This window comes from Hordeum vulgare, chromosome 7H, assembly GCF_904849725.1.
Source record: "Hordeum vulgare subsp. vulgare chromosome 7H, MorexV3_pseudomolecules_assembly, whole genome shotgun sequence".
Classification (NCBI taxonomy): domain Eukaryota; kingdom Viridiplantae; phylum Streptophyta; class Magnoliopsida; order Poales; family Poaceae; genus Hordeum; species Hordeum vulgare.
This window is the reverse complement of record NC_058524.1, coordinates 564,307,945-564,326,606: the sequence shown is the minus strand read 5'-3', so window position 1 is coordinate 564,326,606 and position 18,662 is coordinate 564,307,945. Positions and strand designations below refer to the sequence as shown.

The window sequence follows — 18,662 nt, the reverse complement described above, 5'->3', positions numbered from 1 at the left end:
CAATTCGGATCGAGAGGGTTAACCCTCACGGTTGATTAAAGTTAAATACATGCCTAATTAAGCAGGCGAGCACACAAGTACACTCACTGTAGAGAGTATGCCCAGTAACGTAACTAGCCTCCCTTGTATTCTGTTTGGGTCTTTTACATTTTTTTGAGGGGTGGGTCTTTTACAAATTGGATGGAAAGGAAAGTGGTGAAATTGATACTAGGCCAATTATGGGTCTATCGGCTAGGTACCGGGGCCTCGCTGTAGCAATGGTAAGCTGTGGAGTATCAAACCAAAATTTTGACCGCAACACAAACCCGTTACCTCAACAATTCACAATATAATGGTGGCCAAAGGATATGTCGTACACTCTCCGCATCCAACGCCATCATATGATCATTGAGTACTTGCTTCTTCCATACTCTGTTGATAGGATCAATTAGATCGGCGACCATAAGTGTTCCCGATTTCAGATGTGCAACATGTTTCATCATGACCTCGCTTGGGATCCAGTTATCCGTTCACATGTGCGTAGATTGTCCATCACCGATCCTTCTAACCAGATCGTATTTCAAAACTTCTCCGCTCTCCAGAATTAATCCCCAAATTTTATACGGCCTTGCCCCTACCTGAGAGGTTGAAAAGTCATCATTAGGATAGTACACCGGCTTCAAATTTTGAGCACTAAGGCTTAAATGGTTCTGAATCAGTCTCCACACTTGTTTAGCTGGCATGGTCAAATTAAAAAAAATAATCTATTTTTCTAAAACTCAATCCTCCCATATACTTCGGTTGTGTCGTATCATTCCAAGTTGCGCACACTGCTTTTCTCTTTTCTTCTATTGCACCCTACCAAAATTGCCTCAATAATTTATCAATTTTCTCACACAGTTCTCAAGGTAATTTGAAACACCCCATTGAATAGGTGGGGAGTGTATATGACACCGACTTTATAAGAACTTTCTTCCTAGTCACTGGTACAATCATCTCAATCCATCCGTCTATATTAGTTGAAAGAGGCAGTTAAACTTGCTCTCAATGTACAATCTGAAACTCTTTTTTTTTAGGTAAATCTGAAACCCTATTTTTTTTGAGCGAATCTGAAACTCTATCTTTTTATTAAAAAAAATCAGATTCTCTTAAATTTTTTTTGAGCGAATCTGAAACTCTAAATGCTACCAGTCTAGGCGGTACCTGTTACATGGGCTGTAAACTGACCTAATAACAATGTACACGGAGGCCCATCGAACAACAACACTCACGGCTCGGCCCGACTGGGCCGCCCGCCCGTCCCACGACTCCAACTCTACCCAGGATTGTCTAAAAAAAAAAAAATCTACCCAGGAGGCCAGCCTGGGCACGACTCCACCGGAGGAGCCTGCCGTCCCCGTCGCAGCTCGCCGACGACTTCGACCGCGCGGCTCCACTCCGCTCCGTCCTCCGCTGGAGCTCGCCGGCGCCATCGATTCTTCCTCTCCTTCTCCCTCTCGAGGTGCTGGAACCTTTCTTCCGGTGAGTACAGAAACGCCCCCCCGCATCAGCTATCCACTCCGTTCGAAATCCCAACAATTCTCCGTCTCTCTCCGCCGAATCCGTCCCCAACCATCTCCCCCTCTCCCTGCCGCAGCACGGCGCGTCTTCTCCCTGACCGGCGCTCCCCGGCCGGTGGAAAGGAAGGGCTAGGTACATACTCGCGAGGCGGAGGCGGGGGACCGGGAGCCATGGGCACCTCAGCGGCCGGGGTAACGGATCTCTGGAAGCAAATAGACGACGCCGAGTGGTAAGATTCCTCCTCCTCCCTCTGCCCCGCTACTCTGTTTCGTGGTCGTACTTGTTAGCATACGTGTTCATCCTGCTTGCTCACCAGTCACCACCATGTAATTGGACAAATAAAAGATAATTGTCTTTCTACAACATTACTAGCAGCAAATTTCGTTCTATGCAATTTCCCTCACTCTGAAAGTGTAGCAAGATTTACTCAGACCAGTCAATGGACATGCTTTCGATGCTAATTGCTAGGTAGACATTGGCACTTCCTTTCTTCCAATTGCTGATGACAGTTTGCGTAGTTGACCCTGGTGTATTCATATTTTTAGCATGCAAGATTCCAAAGGGGGAGATAAAAGATTGGAACTTGTTCACTTACTCTGTTGCAACTATCATGGTTCAGCTATCTGGTCAGCGGATCGTTCGACCAAGCGGTTTTGACTGCATTGTCCGTGTCTGATCAAGTTCGGGCGGCCAATATGGGAAGAGTATGCGATGATGATGAGCTTTTGGAGATGCTCGAATTAGTTGGGATTGTACTCGTTCAAGCACTTAAAGAGCTCAGAAGGTAAATCCTAGTTGTTTCCTTCTGTTGCAGTAAGCTATGAGTTCTGATCATTTTCCAGTTTTTGTCAATGTGTTGTAATAAGATAAGGATGTTGATCAACCTGAATCTAATGCTGCTAAAATAGAAAAAATCTTGGGCTTAATGGATTTGCAAAAAGGAAAAACATCATTGCCAGCTATATATGGTGATGCATTGTTTATCGCCAGAATCACCTTAAAAGTTGTCTGAATAAAAAGTGGAACTAAACTGTCTCACTTATTACCGGATGTGTCTTATGAATGCATATTCATACACGTGCTTCAATTGCTAGCTTCCCTAGGAAGGGGGCAAATGAAGCGAATAATCGCGAGTGGACATGCAGGTACACGCGTTTGGTATCCACACCGCTCGTGCCCGCGCGATTCGTGCAACTCCAATACGCGCAAGCCGTATAATGGTTTCCACTCACACCGTATTGCATTTGGTATAGACGCGTATCGTTCACCTGACGTGTGTAGCACATGGCCCACAAGGCAGGTCTGGGCATTGATGAATCGAGCCATGTGCCTCTACCATCCCAGCCCCAACGGCTAGCTGCAGGACGCTCCCTGCTGCACTTTCCAACATATGGCTTGCTTTATAAATGCTCATGCCGAGTTGCCGACGAACCATTCTCCTCAGTTCTCCATCTTCATTTCTCTCATCTTGCTGAAGGCCACAACCATGTGTTCATCCATGTCCCGGGTTAGTTCCACTCCTGCATCACACCACACCAACAACCAGGTCGTAAAACTCATACGCCTCAAATATTGAATCAAATGTCAATCCAACACATGGGTTCACCACTGTTTCTGAATCCCTCTCTGCAAATCTTGTGAGTGCTGATTCCAACACAGTCACCCTTTCAGCGCTTGTAGGTCTCTCGTCTGACATCGCAGCTCTCCTTTTCCTCAAACAGCTGGTGCCAGAACGTCTGTAAGATCAAGATGGATGTTGAAACAAAAAACAAGAAGCGGCAACTAAATCTTGCCTCCTAACCCAGCCAACTTTATCATCAAGCACTGCGTATTTGTTCGCTACCCTCTCAACCTTTTTCTCATCTGAACCTGTCGTGTCTGTTCCTTGATGAACCTCAACCCAATCTAACAAATCTGCAAATCTGCCGCTTGGGTCATCTTCAGCCACCTCTCGCATTGCCCCGAGCCGCCCGGGATGGCTTCCAAAGACCACTGAATCAAGGGGGAATGGCAGCTCGCCGATCTCACCGGAGGACCCAGATCAAGAACTTGGCCCCAACGATGTCGTGACACTGGGGGATCCAGGCAAAACGAGAGATCAATACAGGTGGGCGCACACGCTCGTAGGCAGAAGAAAACAACGGATCAGGCAAATGGTTTTGAGGGCCTAAACCGATCCCTATCTGTGTAGAACCCATCTCCACTCCCTCACTCTGTTCCTCAATAGGCGACGGCTTGGGGGGAGTTCCACATTGCGAGGAGCGAGTTGGGGTGCGTGCTCAATCATGTCCACCCAGCCACCGAGAGCAGTTATTCCATCGGCCCCGGGCGCAGCGTGGCTGGCGTATTAGTACAAACGTAAATGCCGCCTTGGGCCACTGTCGCGGTGTATAACATGACATATTCGCGGAGCTGGTAATAAAACAGTCAGGTATTTGTTAATGGGCTATATTAATTAGCAATCGCGACGCACGGGCAGACGGGCTGGATTTCGGCAGCGCGTGGCTGCATGTCCCAAAAATTCGCGTCCGCAAATGAGTATGTGGACTAGAAAGTTCTTTATTCAGCTACTTTTATATGGGTGCTTATGAAAAGCCATATGCTATATCATGAAGTTCTTAAATACTGATGATATGGACATTCGTTGCTATTGTGTAGAACATTTGCATAATTTTTGGTACCTGGTTTTATTCTAGTACGTATATTTTTAACACATATGCTAACTGTTTCCAGGACAGCTGAGATGTTTGTTCAGCTTAAAGCTATGTATGGTTCAGTGGCATCAATACCGGTGAAAGTTTTCCTGACAGGGTAGTTGTTACATAAAATTCTCATGTATTCTTGGTTTTACTTTGTGGTTCCTCTTTTCTGTATCATTGACATGTATCTTCCATATAGGGCTACCATGCTAATGGCAGAAGGTTCTGGCCCTGACCTTCGACCAATTTTTGAGGACTTCCTTGCTAAATGGAGATACACAGATGATCAAGTTTATGTTTTGAACGGAGAACAGGAAAAATCTTCAAATGGTCTTATTGTTACATCAACTATGACAACTGAAGAGTATTTGGAGGTGGTGGAATTGTATACAGTTACATTCCTTAGCATTGCCTCTCATGAGCCTGAAAATGCCATCTCATGGGTAGAAAAGGCAGAATTGATTGAGCAAGATCGACAGGTAATTTTTGGGATGGTGTATATTAGTTATAGATAACTATAGCATGCTGAGTTAGGACTTCCCATATTTTCATATTGTTTTCTTACAATGTTGGTCGTGGAATTCTTTTGTCTCTGCATTCATTTTCCCCTAACTTTTCAATTTGTTTGCATCATTGAGTTCTTGCTTAATTTTTCTGCAGGAGGTACTAGAAAAACTTCATGCATTACAAGCAGCTGCAAATGAAAAGTCATCCACTGCTGCAGGAGCAAAACAATCAGCAGAGAGGAACCTTTCCGCTTCTGAGAAAGGCCCAACAGCAACAACACATGAGGATGATCCGACAAGCACCACGCGTGCACCCAATGTGAAAACAAATGGCTTACCAAAGTCCATTGAGCCTTCCCTTCAGCACGTCAGAAATAACTTTGATCCCATGTTTTGGTGGTTCCATTCGGTGCGCGTAAAGCTTGGTAGAATGCATATTGTTCTACCAAGTGGCAAGCTAATGCTTCTGTTCTCACTGCTGTTCTCGACAGTCTACGTTCTACGAAGGAAAGGCGCTGGCTTGAAGAGGTAAAGGTTTCATCTACCTGCTGTAGACGTCCAAACGATCCAGAGCATCTTGTGTGGTTTTCTGATACAGCTGAATGTTTTTTCATGCAAATATGCGCTGGACAGGGCTGTGTTCCAACACGCTTCGTCCCTGCGTCGGGCCTTCCTCGACGCCCTTCAGCTCGCATTCTCCGTCCAGATGAACCCGTTAGCAGCCGTTCAACAGACGCCGCAAGCCCCTCGAGGAAGCTGGTGATACACCAATACCGATGTACTTACCCATCCCACATGTAACTAGCAAATACCGTGAATTGTAAGTTGGACACGCAGGATAGTAGTCGCTTTTTGTGCTGCTGATAACTCTGCTAGATACATCATGGCAATGTTTGATATCGGCATTCCAAGTTTGAAATTTTTGGTTCAGAGGCTTTGTTCTTGTTGTGTTGGTTCATGCGGGTTTAGTTTCAGTAAAGTTGCAGCTAGCCAGTGAAGTGAGCTCAGGGTGGAGAACTGTATGCACCGATTCTGCTTGTATCATCGTATGTCGTACACATGTTTCAGAAATATAAATAATGTAGAGTGAATGAGAAGCTGTTTCACATCGAAAACTCGCTGGTGTTCAGGGCCCAGCAATATGTAACATGAGTGAGTCTACTGAATATACTACTCCCTCCGTTCCTAAATATAAGTCTTTTAAGCGATTTTACTAGGTGTCTACATCCGTATATAGTCTACTAATGAAATCTCTAGAAAGACTTATATTTAGGAACGGAGGGAGTACTTCGTAGATCACAATGTGGATCAGTGTCAATTGCCCAGGGAAAGCTGCGTCAGACTCGTTGGTTTTGACCATGCGGAACATGAGTCATTAGGTTTCGACTGCGTGCTCTGACTTGTAGTTTAAGTGAAGAATCGTTATGAGTGCATCAATGTGGCTGTAGTTTAGTGGTGAGAATTCCACGTTGTGGCCGTGGAGACCTGGGCTCGAATCCCAGCAGCCACACATTGTTTTTCTTTCCGTCTGTTTTTTGTATCACGACGCATTTCTTTTTTTTTTAGAACCGGGCACCCCTTTTCCATTACTCACATAACGGAAATACAAATCGTGCTTTGTTCAAAAAGGAAACCAGAATTTCTTTTTTAGAACCGGGCAACCCCTTTTCCATTACTCACATAACGGAAATACAAGTCATGCTTTGTTCAAAAAGGAAACCAGAAAAATGGGTGCGAGTTCAGAGCATTTTTGGGAAACTTACACATAGACACTCATCATCGAGCAGCCTATCGTAGGGCAAAAACCCAAGAACACCCATAACACGCACAGAACCACTACCAAGTTTAAAGAGACAAGCTGCAAATAGTATATTACACCTATCGTAGGGCAAAAACCCAAGAACACCCATAACACGCACATAACCACTACCAAGTTTAAAGAGACAAGCTGCAAATAGTATATTACATAGGTCCACGCCTGAGATTACTCCACACATGGGAGACCATCAACCAGAAGCACTAAGTGCCAGCAACTCCAACCATCAGCAACCATCCTCTGGGGCCGCACATATCCTCAGCATATTTGACGCGTTCATCTTCAGCATCTTCGCGCCCCTCTCCATCGCCAGTTTATCGTCCCCTGTAAGGAGTCCTGCCCAATACGTCAGGAATCCACAAGTAGAATAGACCACATCAAAAGGAGACCCCAACTTTTTCCTCTCAAACTCGCGCTATTGCGGCAGTTCCACAGTGCCCAACAAACATCAGCTAAACCAAAAGTATAAAACCTGGCACCATTAGGCATATATGTAAAACACCAAGCATAAAATTGCCACAAATTATCAGGGCCATTACTAGTCCCCAGCATACACCCCACTGTTCTCCAAACCACTCTAGCCACAGGGCAGGAAAAACACAAATGTTGTGAAGTCTCCCTTTCTGAGCAAAAAGAACATCTAGGGTTACCTTTCCATTTCCTCCTATTCATCACATCTCGTGTGAGAATAGCATCCTGAAACAACTGCCATAGGAAAATTTGAATCTTAAGAGGTAATTTTGCACTACAGATCCAGCGAAAATCACAACCAGCAATATTTTTCTCCAAATGCTCATATATAGATTTAGTAGAAAACCTTTTTCCAAACTTCCATCTAATCTGGTCCGGATCATCACGTAAAACCCATTGATCCACCACCGCATTCAGCTCTGCCAATTGGCCCGCCAGAATAGGCGTCAGTTGTCTCCTAAACAGATCACCTCCCTCCTAGGCTTTAAAATCCCTCATGGTAATATCCTGATTATTACAAATATAAAACAGTTCCGAATACAAATTTTTTAAAGGAGGAGTATCATTCACCGAATCATGCCACAATCTAGTCATATTACCAGATCTCAAGATCACCTCTCTACCAGCCATATAATGCGGCTTAACTTTCATAATAGCCTTCCAAATAGGAGAATCAGAAAACTTACTGGAGATAGATGTCACATCAACTCTCCTAAAGTACTTAGCCCTAATCACATCTTGCCACAACCCTTGTTGTGTTTCTAACTTCCACCACCATTTGACTAACAAGCTCACATTCTGCTTATGTAAGTTTTTCACCCCCAGGCCCCCTTTTTTCTTGGACCTACAGATACGATCCCACCTGACAAGATGATATCTCTTGTTTCCCTCAGATTCCCGCCAAAAAAATTTCTTCCTGTGCTTATCCAGCTTATATATGACCATCTTAGGAAGCATAAACATAGCCATATAGTAATACACTATGCTAGTTAAGGATGAGTTCATCAGGATCAACCTGCCCCCCGAAGATGCAGAATTCCCAATCCAGGCTTCACAACATTTACGAAATTTCTCATCTAAAAACATCCAGTCAACACTCCTGAGACTAGACCCACTTACAGGAACTCCTAGATATTTCATAGGGAAATGACCTATCTGACAGTTAAACATGTCAGCATAAGTATTTATAACAATGTCATCACCACCCACACAGAACACCTCACTTTTCTCAAAATTGATTTTCAAACCTGACATCATCTCAAAAATATATAGCAAGAGTTTCATATTAACAGCAGCAGTGATATCATGCTCAAAACATATAACAGTATCATCTGCATACTGCAGAATAGCCACACCATCTTCAACAAGGTCAGAGGCCAAACCTGTAAACAATTTCTCCTTCTGGGCATTTCTCACCATCTTAGAGAGGGCCTCCACAACAATATTGAACAAGAAGGGGGAGAAAGGATCACCTTGTCTGACCCCTTTATGACTTTGGAAGTACGGGCCTTTCTGATTATTCAACTTGATACATACCGTGCCATCATAAAGGATTTTTTAAATCCAACCACACCAAGTTTCTCCAAAACCCCTGTTCTTGTGACACTCCAAAAGGAACTCCCACTTAATCTTATCGTAAGCTTTTTCAAAATCCAGTTTTAGGACTACACCACATCTTTTCTTCCTCTGAGTATGATGTAAAATCTCATGTAAGGTAAGGATACCATCCATAATATTTCTATGTTTAATAAAAGCATTTTGATGTCTACTAATGAGCACATCAGAGTAAAGAGCCACCCTGTCGTTTAGAACCTTGGTAATCAGCTTATATGGGCAACGAAGCAGACAAATAGGTCTGTATTGTTGGATCTTTTTAGCTCCATCCAGCTTAGGAAGCAGAGTAATCACCCCATAGTTCAAACGAGCCACATCCAACGAATTATTGTGGAACGCATCAAACAGTCTCATCAGATCTTTCTTAACAAACCCCCAACAGTATTTATAAAATTCAACAGGTATATTATCTGGACCTGGAGCTTTATTACTTTCCATAGAAAATAAGGCTTTCTTCACCTCCTCCTCCGTAAATTTACCAGTGATAAACTCATCATCTTCCATACCAATTTTTTCCCCACTGGACCAAGTATTAGGATCCAGGTGGAACATATTACCATTCGCAGGACCAAATAGCTCTTTGTAAAAGTCTGTTGCATGTCTCAGTAGGTTTTGCGTCCCCTCAATCACCATATCTCCATTAACAAGAGAATGTATAGTATTTTTCCTCTTTCTACCATTAGCCACTCTATGAAAAAAAAGCTGTATTACGATCCCCTTTTAACAACCATCTCTCATTAGATTGCTCGAGCCAAAAAATCTCATCATTATAAAGAATCTCATTATACTCAGCATATAATGCAGTTCTTTGCTCATAAACCTCAGGATCCAAAGGTCCAATCTCTTCCATCTTTTCAATCTCTTCCAATTCTTTCTTAATCTCATCTTTTCTTTTCCTACTATGACCAAATCTGTTTGATCCCCACCCTTTAAAATATTTCTTGATGCGCTTCAATTTAATATTGAGAATATCAATAGGATCATCTGCCCTAACAACTTGATCCCAGATGCTCTTGGCCTTAGGAACGAATTCATCATTCTTAAGCCAAGAAAGCTCAAATCTAAATTCTCTCTGCCCCGGAGCACTTCTCACCTCCATTCCAGTGGATAACAGCAAGGGGTTATGATCCGAAACCTCCCTCACCAGCTTACGGACAGAAACCAAAGGATACATATCTTCCCAACTAAAACTCATCAAAACCCTATCTAATTTTTCCAAAGTAGTGTGACGTTGCTTATTAGTCCACGTATACTTCCCTCCTCCCATATCAATCTCTCTTAGGCCCAGGGAGTTGATAACATCATTAAATTTCGCCACAAACTTGAGATTACCATGTTTTTTATTCTTCTCCTGCACTTAAAATCTCCCCCAGTAATGTAAGGGACATCAATATTACTACATGTGGCAAGCATTTCATCCAGGAAATCGTCTTTACGATCATCATGTGGCGCACCATACACCACAACCAACACCCAGATGCATTTGTTTCTTACATCAAAAACACGAGCCTGCATCATAAAGTTCCCCAACGTCCACGAAATCAATTCCAGGCTCTCTTTCTTAACCCCACAAAGGATACCTCCAGATCTTCCCACTGAGGGTAAACAATTCCAAACAAAAAAACCACCAGGGTCCACTCTACTTAAGTATTTGACAGGAAACTCTTCTCTCTTGGTTTCTTGAAAACCAACAAAATCAAGAGAATGATCTTTAATAATATCAGCAAAACAGGAAGCCATCCCTTTTCTACGTGCCCCCCCTACAATTCCAAAAGACCCCTTTCATATAACACCTTTAGAATTTTTCCTCCCTCTGGGGCCCCTCTTAGGAATCTCGTTGGGGGCACCCATCTTCTGATCCAAGGATGTACCATTCTTCTGACTCCTAGTAACAGGTCTAGCTATCACCACAGGTTTCTTAATTCTATTCTTTTTTTAGATCTCACAATAGTAAAATCATCCTCCTCCATATTGCCTTCTTCCATCCATCCCAACTCCAAAGGAGTAACTACCCCATTAGCATTGATCAAAGACATATTATTAACATCTTCCTCACCTTCCACTACATCCTCTCTTTCCACCCTAGCATTATTATTTCTAAATTTCTCCAATTCCCTAATAATATCAATATTAACAAAATCATTATCAGGAATAATCACCCCCATCTTAGAAGCAGCTAACATCATTTTTTGATTGGATAAAGCATCAAAAGAGTTGTGAGAATGTAGTGTACCTTCTGCATTCCTTTTCTTGACAGCAGCAGCCTTCAACTGCACATCCTCCATCTTGCTCTGCACATTACGAAGACTGAATCTCAAATTTTCCTCAGTAGCCAAGGGAGGAGTAGGAATCACCTCCACTTCCACAGCATTGTCAGGAGATTCCACCATATATTCCACCTTTCCAGTATCACATTCCCCCTTCTCAGCATCAACAGGAGTCACCTGAGGAGCAATTCTCACCACATCAGCAAAGGATTTTATTTCACTCACAGGAGATCTCATTTTTTTGTTCATATCACCATGAGGAATATTACGACTTACAAGTTTTTCATCTTCCATGAATTCCATAGCCATAGAATCAATTAACAGAGAAGTATGCAAGGATACATCAGATTCTATGCTCTCTTGAGATTCCTGGATTTGTTTTTTTACCCCCAGATTGCTCATTATCATTTTTCTCCTCCACAAACTTCCTGGGACTAGTATCAATTCTAGGTTTTTTATTTTTATTATCATCTACATCCTCATGTTTTTCCTTATCCATGTGCTTACCAGCACTAAGGAGAGATTTACCACGATTAGGATCTCTCACCAGGATCTGATCCACTTCAAAGTAGAAATCATAAAAATGTTCCCCCAAAATAGCCTCAGCTATAGATAAGATCTCATCCACACTCCTGCAACCAATCTTCACCCTAGCAGAAGCAGGACGATGTAAGGTAGCATAGTCAATCTCCAAGGGGACACCAATCAAGGAAGCCACATAAGCCATGTTTCTCTCACTTCTCTTATCCAGAGGCACATTGCAAACTTTAACCCATGCTACCTCCATCACTCCCTTAGATCCAACCGCAGAGGACCATTTAGTAACATTCACAACAACACCACTAGTTTTAAGCACAATGCGACCCACATAACAAATTTGAGCAATAGCTCTAGGATTAGGAAATCTCACTACAAACACTCCCGGTCCGATGGCATGAGCAGAACACCGCCATCCAGTGGCAAGATAATCATTTAAATCTAGCTCCATCTGCCTAGTAGACGTCTCCCCCTCAACTATACTCACAACAATATTGTTGGATCTCTCTTTCATCAAATTTGCAGAGCATGAATCATGTATGTAATAAAACCCCTGTCCCCTTGTTTGGAACGCACACATAGATGCAGCACAACTCCAAGGAAGAAACTCACAGCAAACAGAAGCTAGATGTCCTAAGCGGCCACATCTCTCACAAAATGCTTGAGCACAGAACGCAGGAGCGTATTCTCGAGACTTGCATATGGGGCATGGATCATGAGTACTGGAAGGGTTCACCTGATTAGCTTTTGGGCCTTGATTCCGACGCAGAGGTGTGGAGATCTGTCGCTCTGTTCCCTCACCCGCAGATCCAGAGGACCCCTGGCTCTTGGGAACCCAAATCCCACCCTCAGCCGTCTGCTTCCCCATCGCAGCCTCCTCCCAGCGCGAGGTGTCATCAGATCCAGAGGCGACATTCGACGTAGAGGAGTTGTTGTTGCCGCCGTCATCCCGCTTCCAAGAGAACTTCCGGTCACCACCACGAACGCCGCCCCGTCCAGGAGCAGGACCAGGCCCGCGTGCCCCGCGACCGGGTTCCCCCCGTCGGCCACCACGGAATCCTCGGTCTCCATCTCCCATCGGCGAAGGAGACGCGGTCACCGCCGCGAAGGAGCGTGGGTCTCCCCCGACTTTCCCTCTCCACCAGCCAAAGGAATCACTCTCGCTCGATCTAGGGTTTCTCGACGGCGCCGACCAGAAGTGGGAGAACGCCTCCTCTAGGTCAAGCCGCGGTGTGGCTCGGGGTCTTATACCCCCTTCCGAAATATGAGCGGCCCGATCTCTCCCCACGTGTCGGGCATCCGCCATTGATGCGCTATGGGGCTCCGAGCCCACACTGGGCCCACCTGTCGGACCACCCGTCGTTCCCCTCGTCAGGCCCGACGCTACATCCCCGGCCGCCCTCGTCGGAGCTCCGATCTCCGGCAACCAATCCCGAATCCGCGCAAAAAAACAAGGAAAGGCCACCATGTCACCGATATCTAGGGTTTCCCCTTCCCGAAGGCATCTCGCATCGATGGTTTCACCCCTCTCATCCCGAAGGACTAACCTGAGTGCCTCCCGACGAAGGAGTAGCTCGTCGTCGGCGAATCGAAGGTGCCGCGAGCTGATGTGTGCAGCGAAGGAAACACGCCATCTCGTGTCCCCTTCATCCTTTGGTCCTCTCGAGCTCGCCATCTAGACGCATTTCATTTCAACAACAAATTGATTTGAATGGTTCGTCCACAACCGCGCTTTCTCTCCGCATTTAAATCTACCCACACACGCCTACCTCTCGCAGTTACCAAACCACACTTCAAAAATCTATATACACACGACATCGCGGGCATCGCATCCATGATCGATCACCGGGCCGGAGTCGGAGAGGCGCCGGCGCTGGCACGGCCTCCTTCGCGGCGCGCGCCATCGCTCTCCTCCTCCGGCGGGATGGCGAGCGCGGCCTCGAGGACGAGCACGACCCTGCTCATGGCGGGCCGCACCTTGGGGTTCTGGCTGAGGCAGTCGTACGCCAACCTGGCCACCCGCTCCAGCGCGCGCGCCGAGTAGGCGCCCTGCTGCGCCATCCGCGCGTCCACCACCTTCTCCAGCTTCTTGCCCCGGATGAGGATGGGGCGCGCCCAGTCCACCAGGTTGCCGGCCCTGCCGGCCCGGCTCGGCTCCAGCGCGCGCCGCCCCACCAGCATCTCCAGCAGCACCACCCCGAAGCCGTAGACGTCGCTCATGGCCGTGAGGTGCCCCGTCGCCATGTACTCCGGCGCCGCGTAGCCGTAGGTGCCCATCACCCGGGTGGACACGTGCGTCTTCCCGCCCACCGGCCCCTCCTTTGCCAGCCCGAAGTCCGACAGCTTCGCGCTGAAGTCGGCGTCGAGCAGGATGTTGGAGGTCTTGAAGTCCCGGTAGATGATGGGCCGCTCCGCCCCGTGCAGGAACGCCAGCCCCCTCGCCACGTCCAGCGCGATCCTCACCCGCGTCGTCCACGACAGGGTGCACGCGCCTGCCACGTCCATTGTGTCAGCTAATTAACAGATCGAGAGGTGGGTTTGATGTGGGTGTAAGACGTACGTCGGAAGAGGTGGTTCTCGAGGCTGCCCTTGGCCATGAACTCGTACACCAGCAGCCGGTGGTCGTCGTCGCAGCAGTAGCCGATGAGCTCCACCAGACTCGGGTGGTTGTACTGCCCTAGGCAACTCACCTCTGTCTGCATGCACGCGAGCGATCCACGGGTTGACATTTTGATGGTGATCGATCGTGGAGCATGCATGTATATATGTGGATATATAGAGACTGACCAGCCACTCGCGGTCGCCCTGGATGCCCTCCGGGTTGAGCTGCTTGACGGCGACCACCGCCGCGCCGACGACCCCCTTGTAGACGACGCCGAAGCCGCCCTCGCCGATGATCTGGGCGGGGCTGAAGTCGCCGGTGGCCCGCCTGAGCTGGTCGTACGTGAAGAGCCTGAGGTTCCCGTACACCGACATGGCCCGGAACTCCGCCAGGTCCTTGGGCACGGAGAGCATGATCGGCTCCGAGCTCGTCTTCCTCAGCTTCGGCGGGGACGACGTGCGCCGACGCGGCCGGGGCTCCTCTGCACGAAGGAATTAATCCCAAAAATATTAATCGAGAGCGCGCGCATGCATGCATGGCGCACGCCGGAGCAATCGAGGATGCGAGAACGTGGACACGGCGCACGCACGCAGGTACCTTGGGGTTCTTGGATGCGGCGGCGGGGCGGGCGCATGTCGCCGCAGCTGCCGATGAGCCACCGATGCATTTTCGGAGATGTAGGGTGTGCAGGCTTGTTAGTTGATCGGCCGATCGACGTAGGGGAGGTCCGGGCGGTGGCGGTGGCGGTGGCGGCGGAGGCGAATGGCAGCCCCCGACCGACCACGCGCCCGGAGAGATGTGGAGGCGAGGACAGAGGTGATGGGAGGAATGGTCGGAGGGCGTGGCCCTTTGGCTTTGGGGCTGCCTTAATTTGGCACGCCTACGTCTCTTGTTTCGGGCCTTCGCGGCCGCCAACCACCAATGGCGGGGGTGGGAATGAATGAATGAATTGAAGCATCCTTCACCCACAAATCGGTTCCTCCATGAATGGAGGACCCGTCCGAGTATGTTGATGTAGAATCAATCATCTAAACCTACTCACAAACATTTTAAGTTTGATTTTCATAAATCGAACGAATTACAAGCAAATCAGATGATTTTCGTACAAACCGAAGCATGCTTATTACTCCCTCCGTTCCTAAATATAAGTCCTTTTTAGAGGCATATTTTAGAGTGTAAATTCACTAGTTTTGCTCCCTATAAAATTTTCCTCTTATATTCGCAATATTAAGATTGCAATTTCAATTTTTTACTTACTCTAGTATCATTGAATTTAAATTAGAGGTTTTAGAAAAACTTGTTGAACATTCGTTTATTTCGTTGAATTTGAACTGTTGTTGTGCTAGAGATATTTGCATGGACGGATTGTGCTTTTTAAAAATTACTTTGAGTGTTGGGGGCTTGGTTTAGTTAAAGGGACGAAATATCATCTGTTTTATAGAAAATATGTTCAAAACTTTGTTGAATTTCTCATTGTGTTTGATGAAATTCGTCCGGTTTGAATTGTCAACGGACCGATACAATATTCGGTTGGAGGATCAGCGTTGGAGATGTCCTAAACAATCCAAAACAATTAACAGAGGGGCAAATCCCATTGTATCTACTCAAAACCTTAGGACAAAGAAACACTAGGCGCAGGAGAGCAGGAACATTGCATTGTCTGCTCCTCATGAGACTAAACTGTCATTTCAATGCTAGCTCGTCAATTTAAAACACATACTATCATAGGTATACCGACTATTCAGATTCCAGAGAACCAAAGAGCATACTCAATCGTCAATTATCCTTCGGCGGCGTATTCTGCAGATATGTCCTGAGCAAAGCTTCTTGCAAAGAGCGATCACCGTAGACAAAACGAAGTTCATCCAGCTATGGAACTGGCACGATCGAAACCCAAGTCACATACGTGCTGCGTGCCTAGCTAGAAGGCGACCGTGTCGAGCATCATGCCGAGCGTGTGCACGATGTTGCCGGACATGGCGGCCTCGGCTCTCTCCCCGAGCTGCTTCTTGGCGTCCGGCCTGCCCGCCCTGACCACGGCCAGCCTCTCCGGCTGCGTCGCGTCCTCCTCCCTGACCTGCACGTCGTACTGCACCGCGAGGTCCCGGATCCCGCTCACGGCGGCCTCGTTCTCGTCGTCGTCGAAGCTTGGCAGGACGAGCCCGTGGGACCAGCGGCTGCGGTTGAGGCAGGCGAGCATGCCCTCCTCGACCTCGTTCTGGCGGTGGCCGATGACGAGCGAGTAGTAGTGCACGCCGAGGCCTTGGATGCGCGCGTCGAGGGAGGGGCGCACGGTGGCGCCGACGTTGGAGGTGGTCTGGCGCGGCTCTTGGCGCATGAGGATCGCCGTGGGGTTGATGAGGCGGAAGGCGTCCATGACCACCTTGCCCCTGACGCTCTGTATGGGGTCGAGCACGACGGCGACGGCGCGCGGGTTGAGCTGCTCGAAGCTGAGCTGCGTCTGGATGTCGGTGGCCGAGAGCCAGCAGCCGAAGCCCGGGTGGGAGTGGTACCAGCCCACCACCATCTCCGGCCGCCCCGTCTGCCGCAGCATGCCCATCATGCCGGTCTGGAAGGCGTCGTCGACGGCCTCCACGCTCACGCCCGTGCCGCTCTGCGGCATCGCGAACACGTCCACCACCGTCACCGTGTACTCGTCCACGAACTCCCCCAGCATCAGCCCCATCACCTCCATCGGCACCCCGGCGCGCGCTGCAACCATCCGCAGATCAGATCAGAACATTACTACTAAACCTAATCACAGGAGAGTAATTAATTGGAGATTCGGTCGCCGATTTGTTGGTTGCGTACCGTGCGTGAGCATCTTGAGGAGCGCGACGGGGGCGATGTAGATCTGCTCCGACGAGTCGGGGAGCGCCGCGTCGGCGGCCGGCGGCAGCGCGGGGAGGCCAGCAAGCATGTGGTTGTCCATGGATCTGCCGGCTGTCTCGCTCGCGAGCTTGATCTGATCGTACAGGTCGCGTTGGCGTATCGATCTGGCCGTCCAGGGCCAAGGAAATTATCGACGACGACGACAACGAGGGCCATATTTATCACGCCCTCTTTCCTTTCCTTTCCTTTCATTTCCTTTCCTTTCCTTTTTCTTTTTGACATGTCCTCTTTCCTTTCCTTTCCTTGTAGGCTCAAAAACCCATCAAGAAGGACTGCTCGTGAAACGGAGGATGCGGCGGCCCGCAAATGGAACAGTCGGCCATGAAATTCCTATGGACAAATGTAAAACCAACAGACAGTTAATGGAACATCCCTTACAAAAGAAAAAAAAAGTTAATCGAACAATCAGCAAGGCAAGTTTGTTCTCTCATCCCGTATCTCTCCGTCACCTAATTTTCAGTTACGGAATCCTGAAAAACTAATTTGCGGGAACACGATGTGCAGAACAAATACGATATAAACATACTGCAAACTTAAACTTAGATAAACTAATAGAATGCCCGTACACTATCATGGTTTTTTAAAATATTTTGCTGGAGTCATAAATAAATATGTATACATTGTCTCAAGAAAAACATACCCCCTCCGGTCACGGTGCATAAGTCGTCTTACGAAATCAAATAATTTTAAAACACTTAGGCGCGGTTCATTAACTTTCACCTTATTTCTTGTTTTCCGACATGAATAAAATAATCAACCAATAAAAGACATGAGACGCGTATGTTTTAATGACTTGGTACTACCCGACACAACATGCAGTAGTTAGTTCATTGCATGCAACGATATTAATTAGCAAATGATCATTAAATTCTCTCATTTTTCTCTTCGTCCTGGTCGCGGTGTACATCGTAAGATGTCTTATAAACCGAAACGGAGGGGGTAATGTATATTCAGTTTCAGATGTATAGAAAAGATAGTCAATAAGATTCGGACAATAATTAAAATCCATATCACTTGCAATTTTAAGTTGGTAAAAAAAGAATTCTGAGAGTCGAGGAAATATGGTTTTAATGCAGATCTTCAGAAACTGTTCTGTTTTTGATAGATTCTGTTTCGCGTGCATAGTTTACTTATTTAGTGTTTCCATAATTTATATTGAGTGTTTTCATAATTTCCATAATTTACTTATTTTAGTGTTTCGACTACGGACGAAAGAAAACGAGAAAAGTAAATTACGTCCATCCCTGCTATCCCACGCTACCGGCCTGAAACCCATCCTAGATCGATGATGAAGAAGAAGAACTCCAAATGAACAATCAACGCGCTCGCGTCAAGTAACCTTTACATGTACCTACAACTGGTGTTGTAGTAATCTATGAGCCACACGAGACTCAGCAATCTCATCTCCAAAGGTATCAAGACTAGGAAAGCTTAATAGATGAGGTATGGTTAAGTGGTGAGGCTGCAGCAAGCGACTGAGCAATGTATGACGTGGCTAACTTACGAGTACAAGAATAAGAGGGGGGTGATCTACGCATAACGGACGTGAACTACTGATGATCAAATGAATGATCCTGAACACCTACCTACGTCAGACATAACCCCACCGTGTCGTCGATCGGAGAAGGAACTCGCGAAAGAGACAGTCACGGTTACGCACTCAGTTGGCATCTTTTAATTAAGTTAACTTCAAGTTATCTAGAACTAGTGTTAAACAAA

At 46.9% G+C, this 18,662-nt stretch overlaps 3 protein-coding genes and 1 non-coding gene across 5 annotated transcripts; 2 read left to right on the top strand and 2 right to left on the bottom strand.

Moving 5' to 3' along the window:
* The first annotated feature begins 1,315 nt into the window (after window positions 1-1,315).
* Window positions 1,316-5,681, top strand: LOC123411235 (protein APEM9). Of its 2 annotated transcripts, none has more exons than XM_045104171.1 (7): window positions 1,316-1,500; window positions 1,616-1,768; window positions 2,159-2,323; window positions 4,273-4,350; window positions 4,438-4,717; window positions 4,899-5,272; window positions 5,378-5,681. In XM_045104171.1, the coding sequence occupies exons 2-7, from the start codon at window positions 1,710-1,712 to the stop codon at window positions 5,505-5,507; spliced, it is 1,086 nt and encodes a 361-aa protein (XP_044960106.1). In that variant the 5' UTR covers window positions 1,316-1,500; window positions 1,616-1,709; the 3' UTR covers window positions 5,508-5,681. The 2 variants fall into 2 exon arrangements, with proteins under 2 accessions (XP_044960106.1, XP_044960107.1); XM_045104172.1 differs by having other exon boundaries at window positions 2,085-2,323.
* A 501-nt stretch (window positions 5,682-6,182) lies between these two features.
* Window positions 6,183-6,254, top strand: TRNAH-GUG. Its single transcript has one exon. It is a non-coding gene; the product is annotated as a tRNA-His (tRNA).
* Window positions 6,255-13,133: 6,879 nt separating this feature from the next.
* LOC123411264 (probable serine/threonine-protein kinase PBL17) lies at window positions 13,134-14,862 on the bottom strand. Its single transcript, XM_045104198.1, has 4 exons — window positions 14,649-14,862; window positions 14,237-14,532; window positions 14,010-14,145; window positions 13,134-13,941 (listed from the first exon to the last, which is right to left on the bottom strand). The coding sequence occupies exons 1-4, from the start codon at window positions 14,716-14,718 to the stop codon at window positions 13,292-13,294; spliced, it is 1,152 nt and encodes a 383-aa protein (XP_044960133.1). The 5' UTR covers window positions 14,719-14,862; the 3' UTR covers window positions 13,134-13,291.
* An 840-nt stretch (window positions 14,863-15,702) lies between these two features.
* LOC123410262 (26S proteasome non-ATPase regulatory subunit 14 homolog) lies at window positions 15,703-17,129 on the bottom strand. The gene is made up of 2 exons (XM_045103171.1): window positions 16,863-17,129; window positions 15,703-16,763 (listed from the first exon to the last, which is right to left on the bottom strand). The coding sequence occupies exons 1-2, from the start codon at window positions 16,981-16,983 to the stop codon at window positions 15,973-15,975; spliced, it is 912 nt and encodes a 303-aa protein (XP_044959106.1). The 5' UTR covers window positions 16,984-17,129; the 3' UTR covers window positions 15,703-15,972.
* Window positions 17,130-18,662: the final 1,533 nt, after the last annotated feature.

What these genes read in the sequence shown, in the direction of transcription:
- LOC123411235 (XM_045104171.1), top strand. Translation starts at nt 1,710, where the DNA reads ATGGGCACCTCAGCGGCCGGGGTAACGGATCTCTGGAAGCAAATAGAC. An exon ending in GCACTTAAAGAGCTCAGAAG is followed by an intron (nt 2,324 to 4,272) that starts GTAAATCCTAGT and finishes AACTGTTTCCAG; the next exon opens with GACAGCTGAGATGTTTGTTC. An exon ending in AAAGGCGCTGGCTTGAAGAG is followed by an intron (nt 5,273 to 5,377) that starts GTAAAGGTTTCA and finishes TGCGCTGGACAG; the next exon opens with GGCTGTGTTCCAACACGCTT.
- LOC123411264 (XM_045104198.1), bottom strand. Translation starts at nt 14,718, where the DNA reads ATGCATCGGTGGCTCATCGGCAGCTGCGGCGACATGCGCCCGCCCCGC. An exon ending in AGGGCGACCGCGAGTGGCTG is followed by an intron (nt 14,146 to 14,236) that starts GTCAGTCTCTAT and finishes GCGTGCATGCAG; the next exon opens with ACAGAGGTGAGTTGCCTAGG. An exon ending in CGAGAACCACCTCTTCCGAC is followed by an intron (nt 13,942 to 14,009) that starts GTACGTCTTACA and finishes TGGACGTGGCAG; the next exon opens with GCGCGTGCACCCTGTCGTGG.
- LOC123410262 (XM_045103171.1), bottom strand. Translation starts at nt 16,983, where the DNA reads ATGGACAACCACATGCTTGCTGGCCTCCCCGCGCTGCCGCCGGCCGCC. An exon ending in CCTCAAGATGCTCACGCACG is followed by an intron (nt 16,764 to 16,862) that starts GTACGCAACCAA and finishes GGATGGTTGCAG; the next exon opens with CGCGCGCCGGGGTGCCGATG.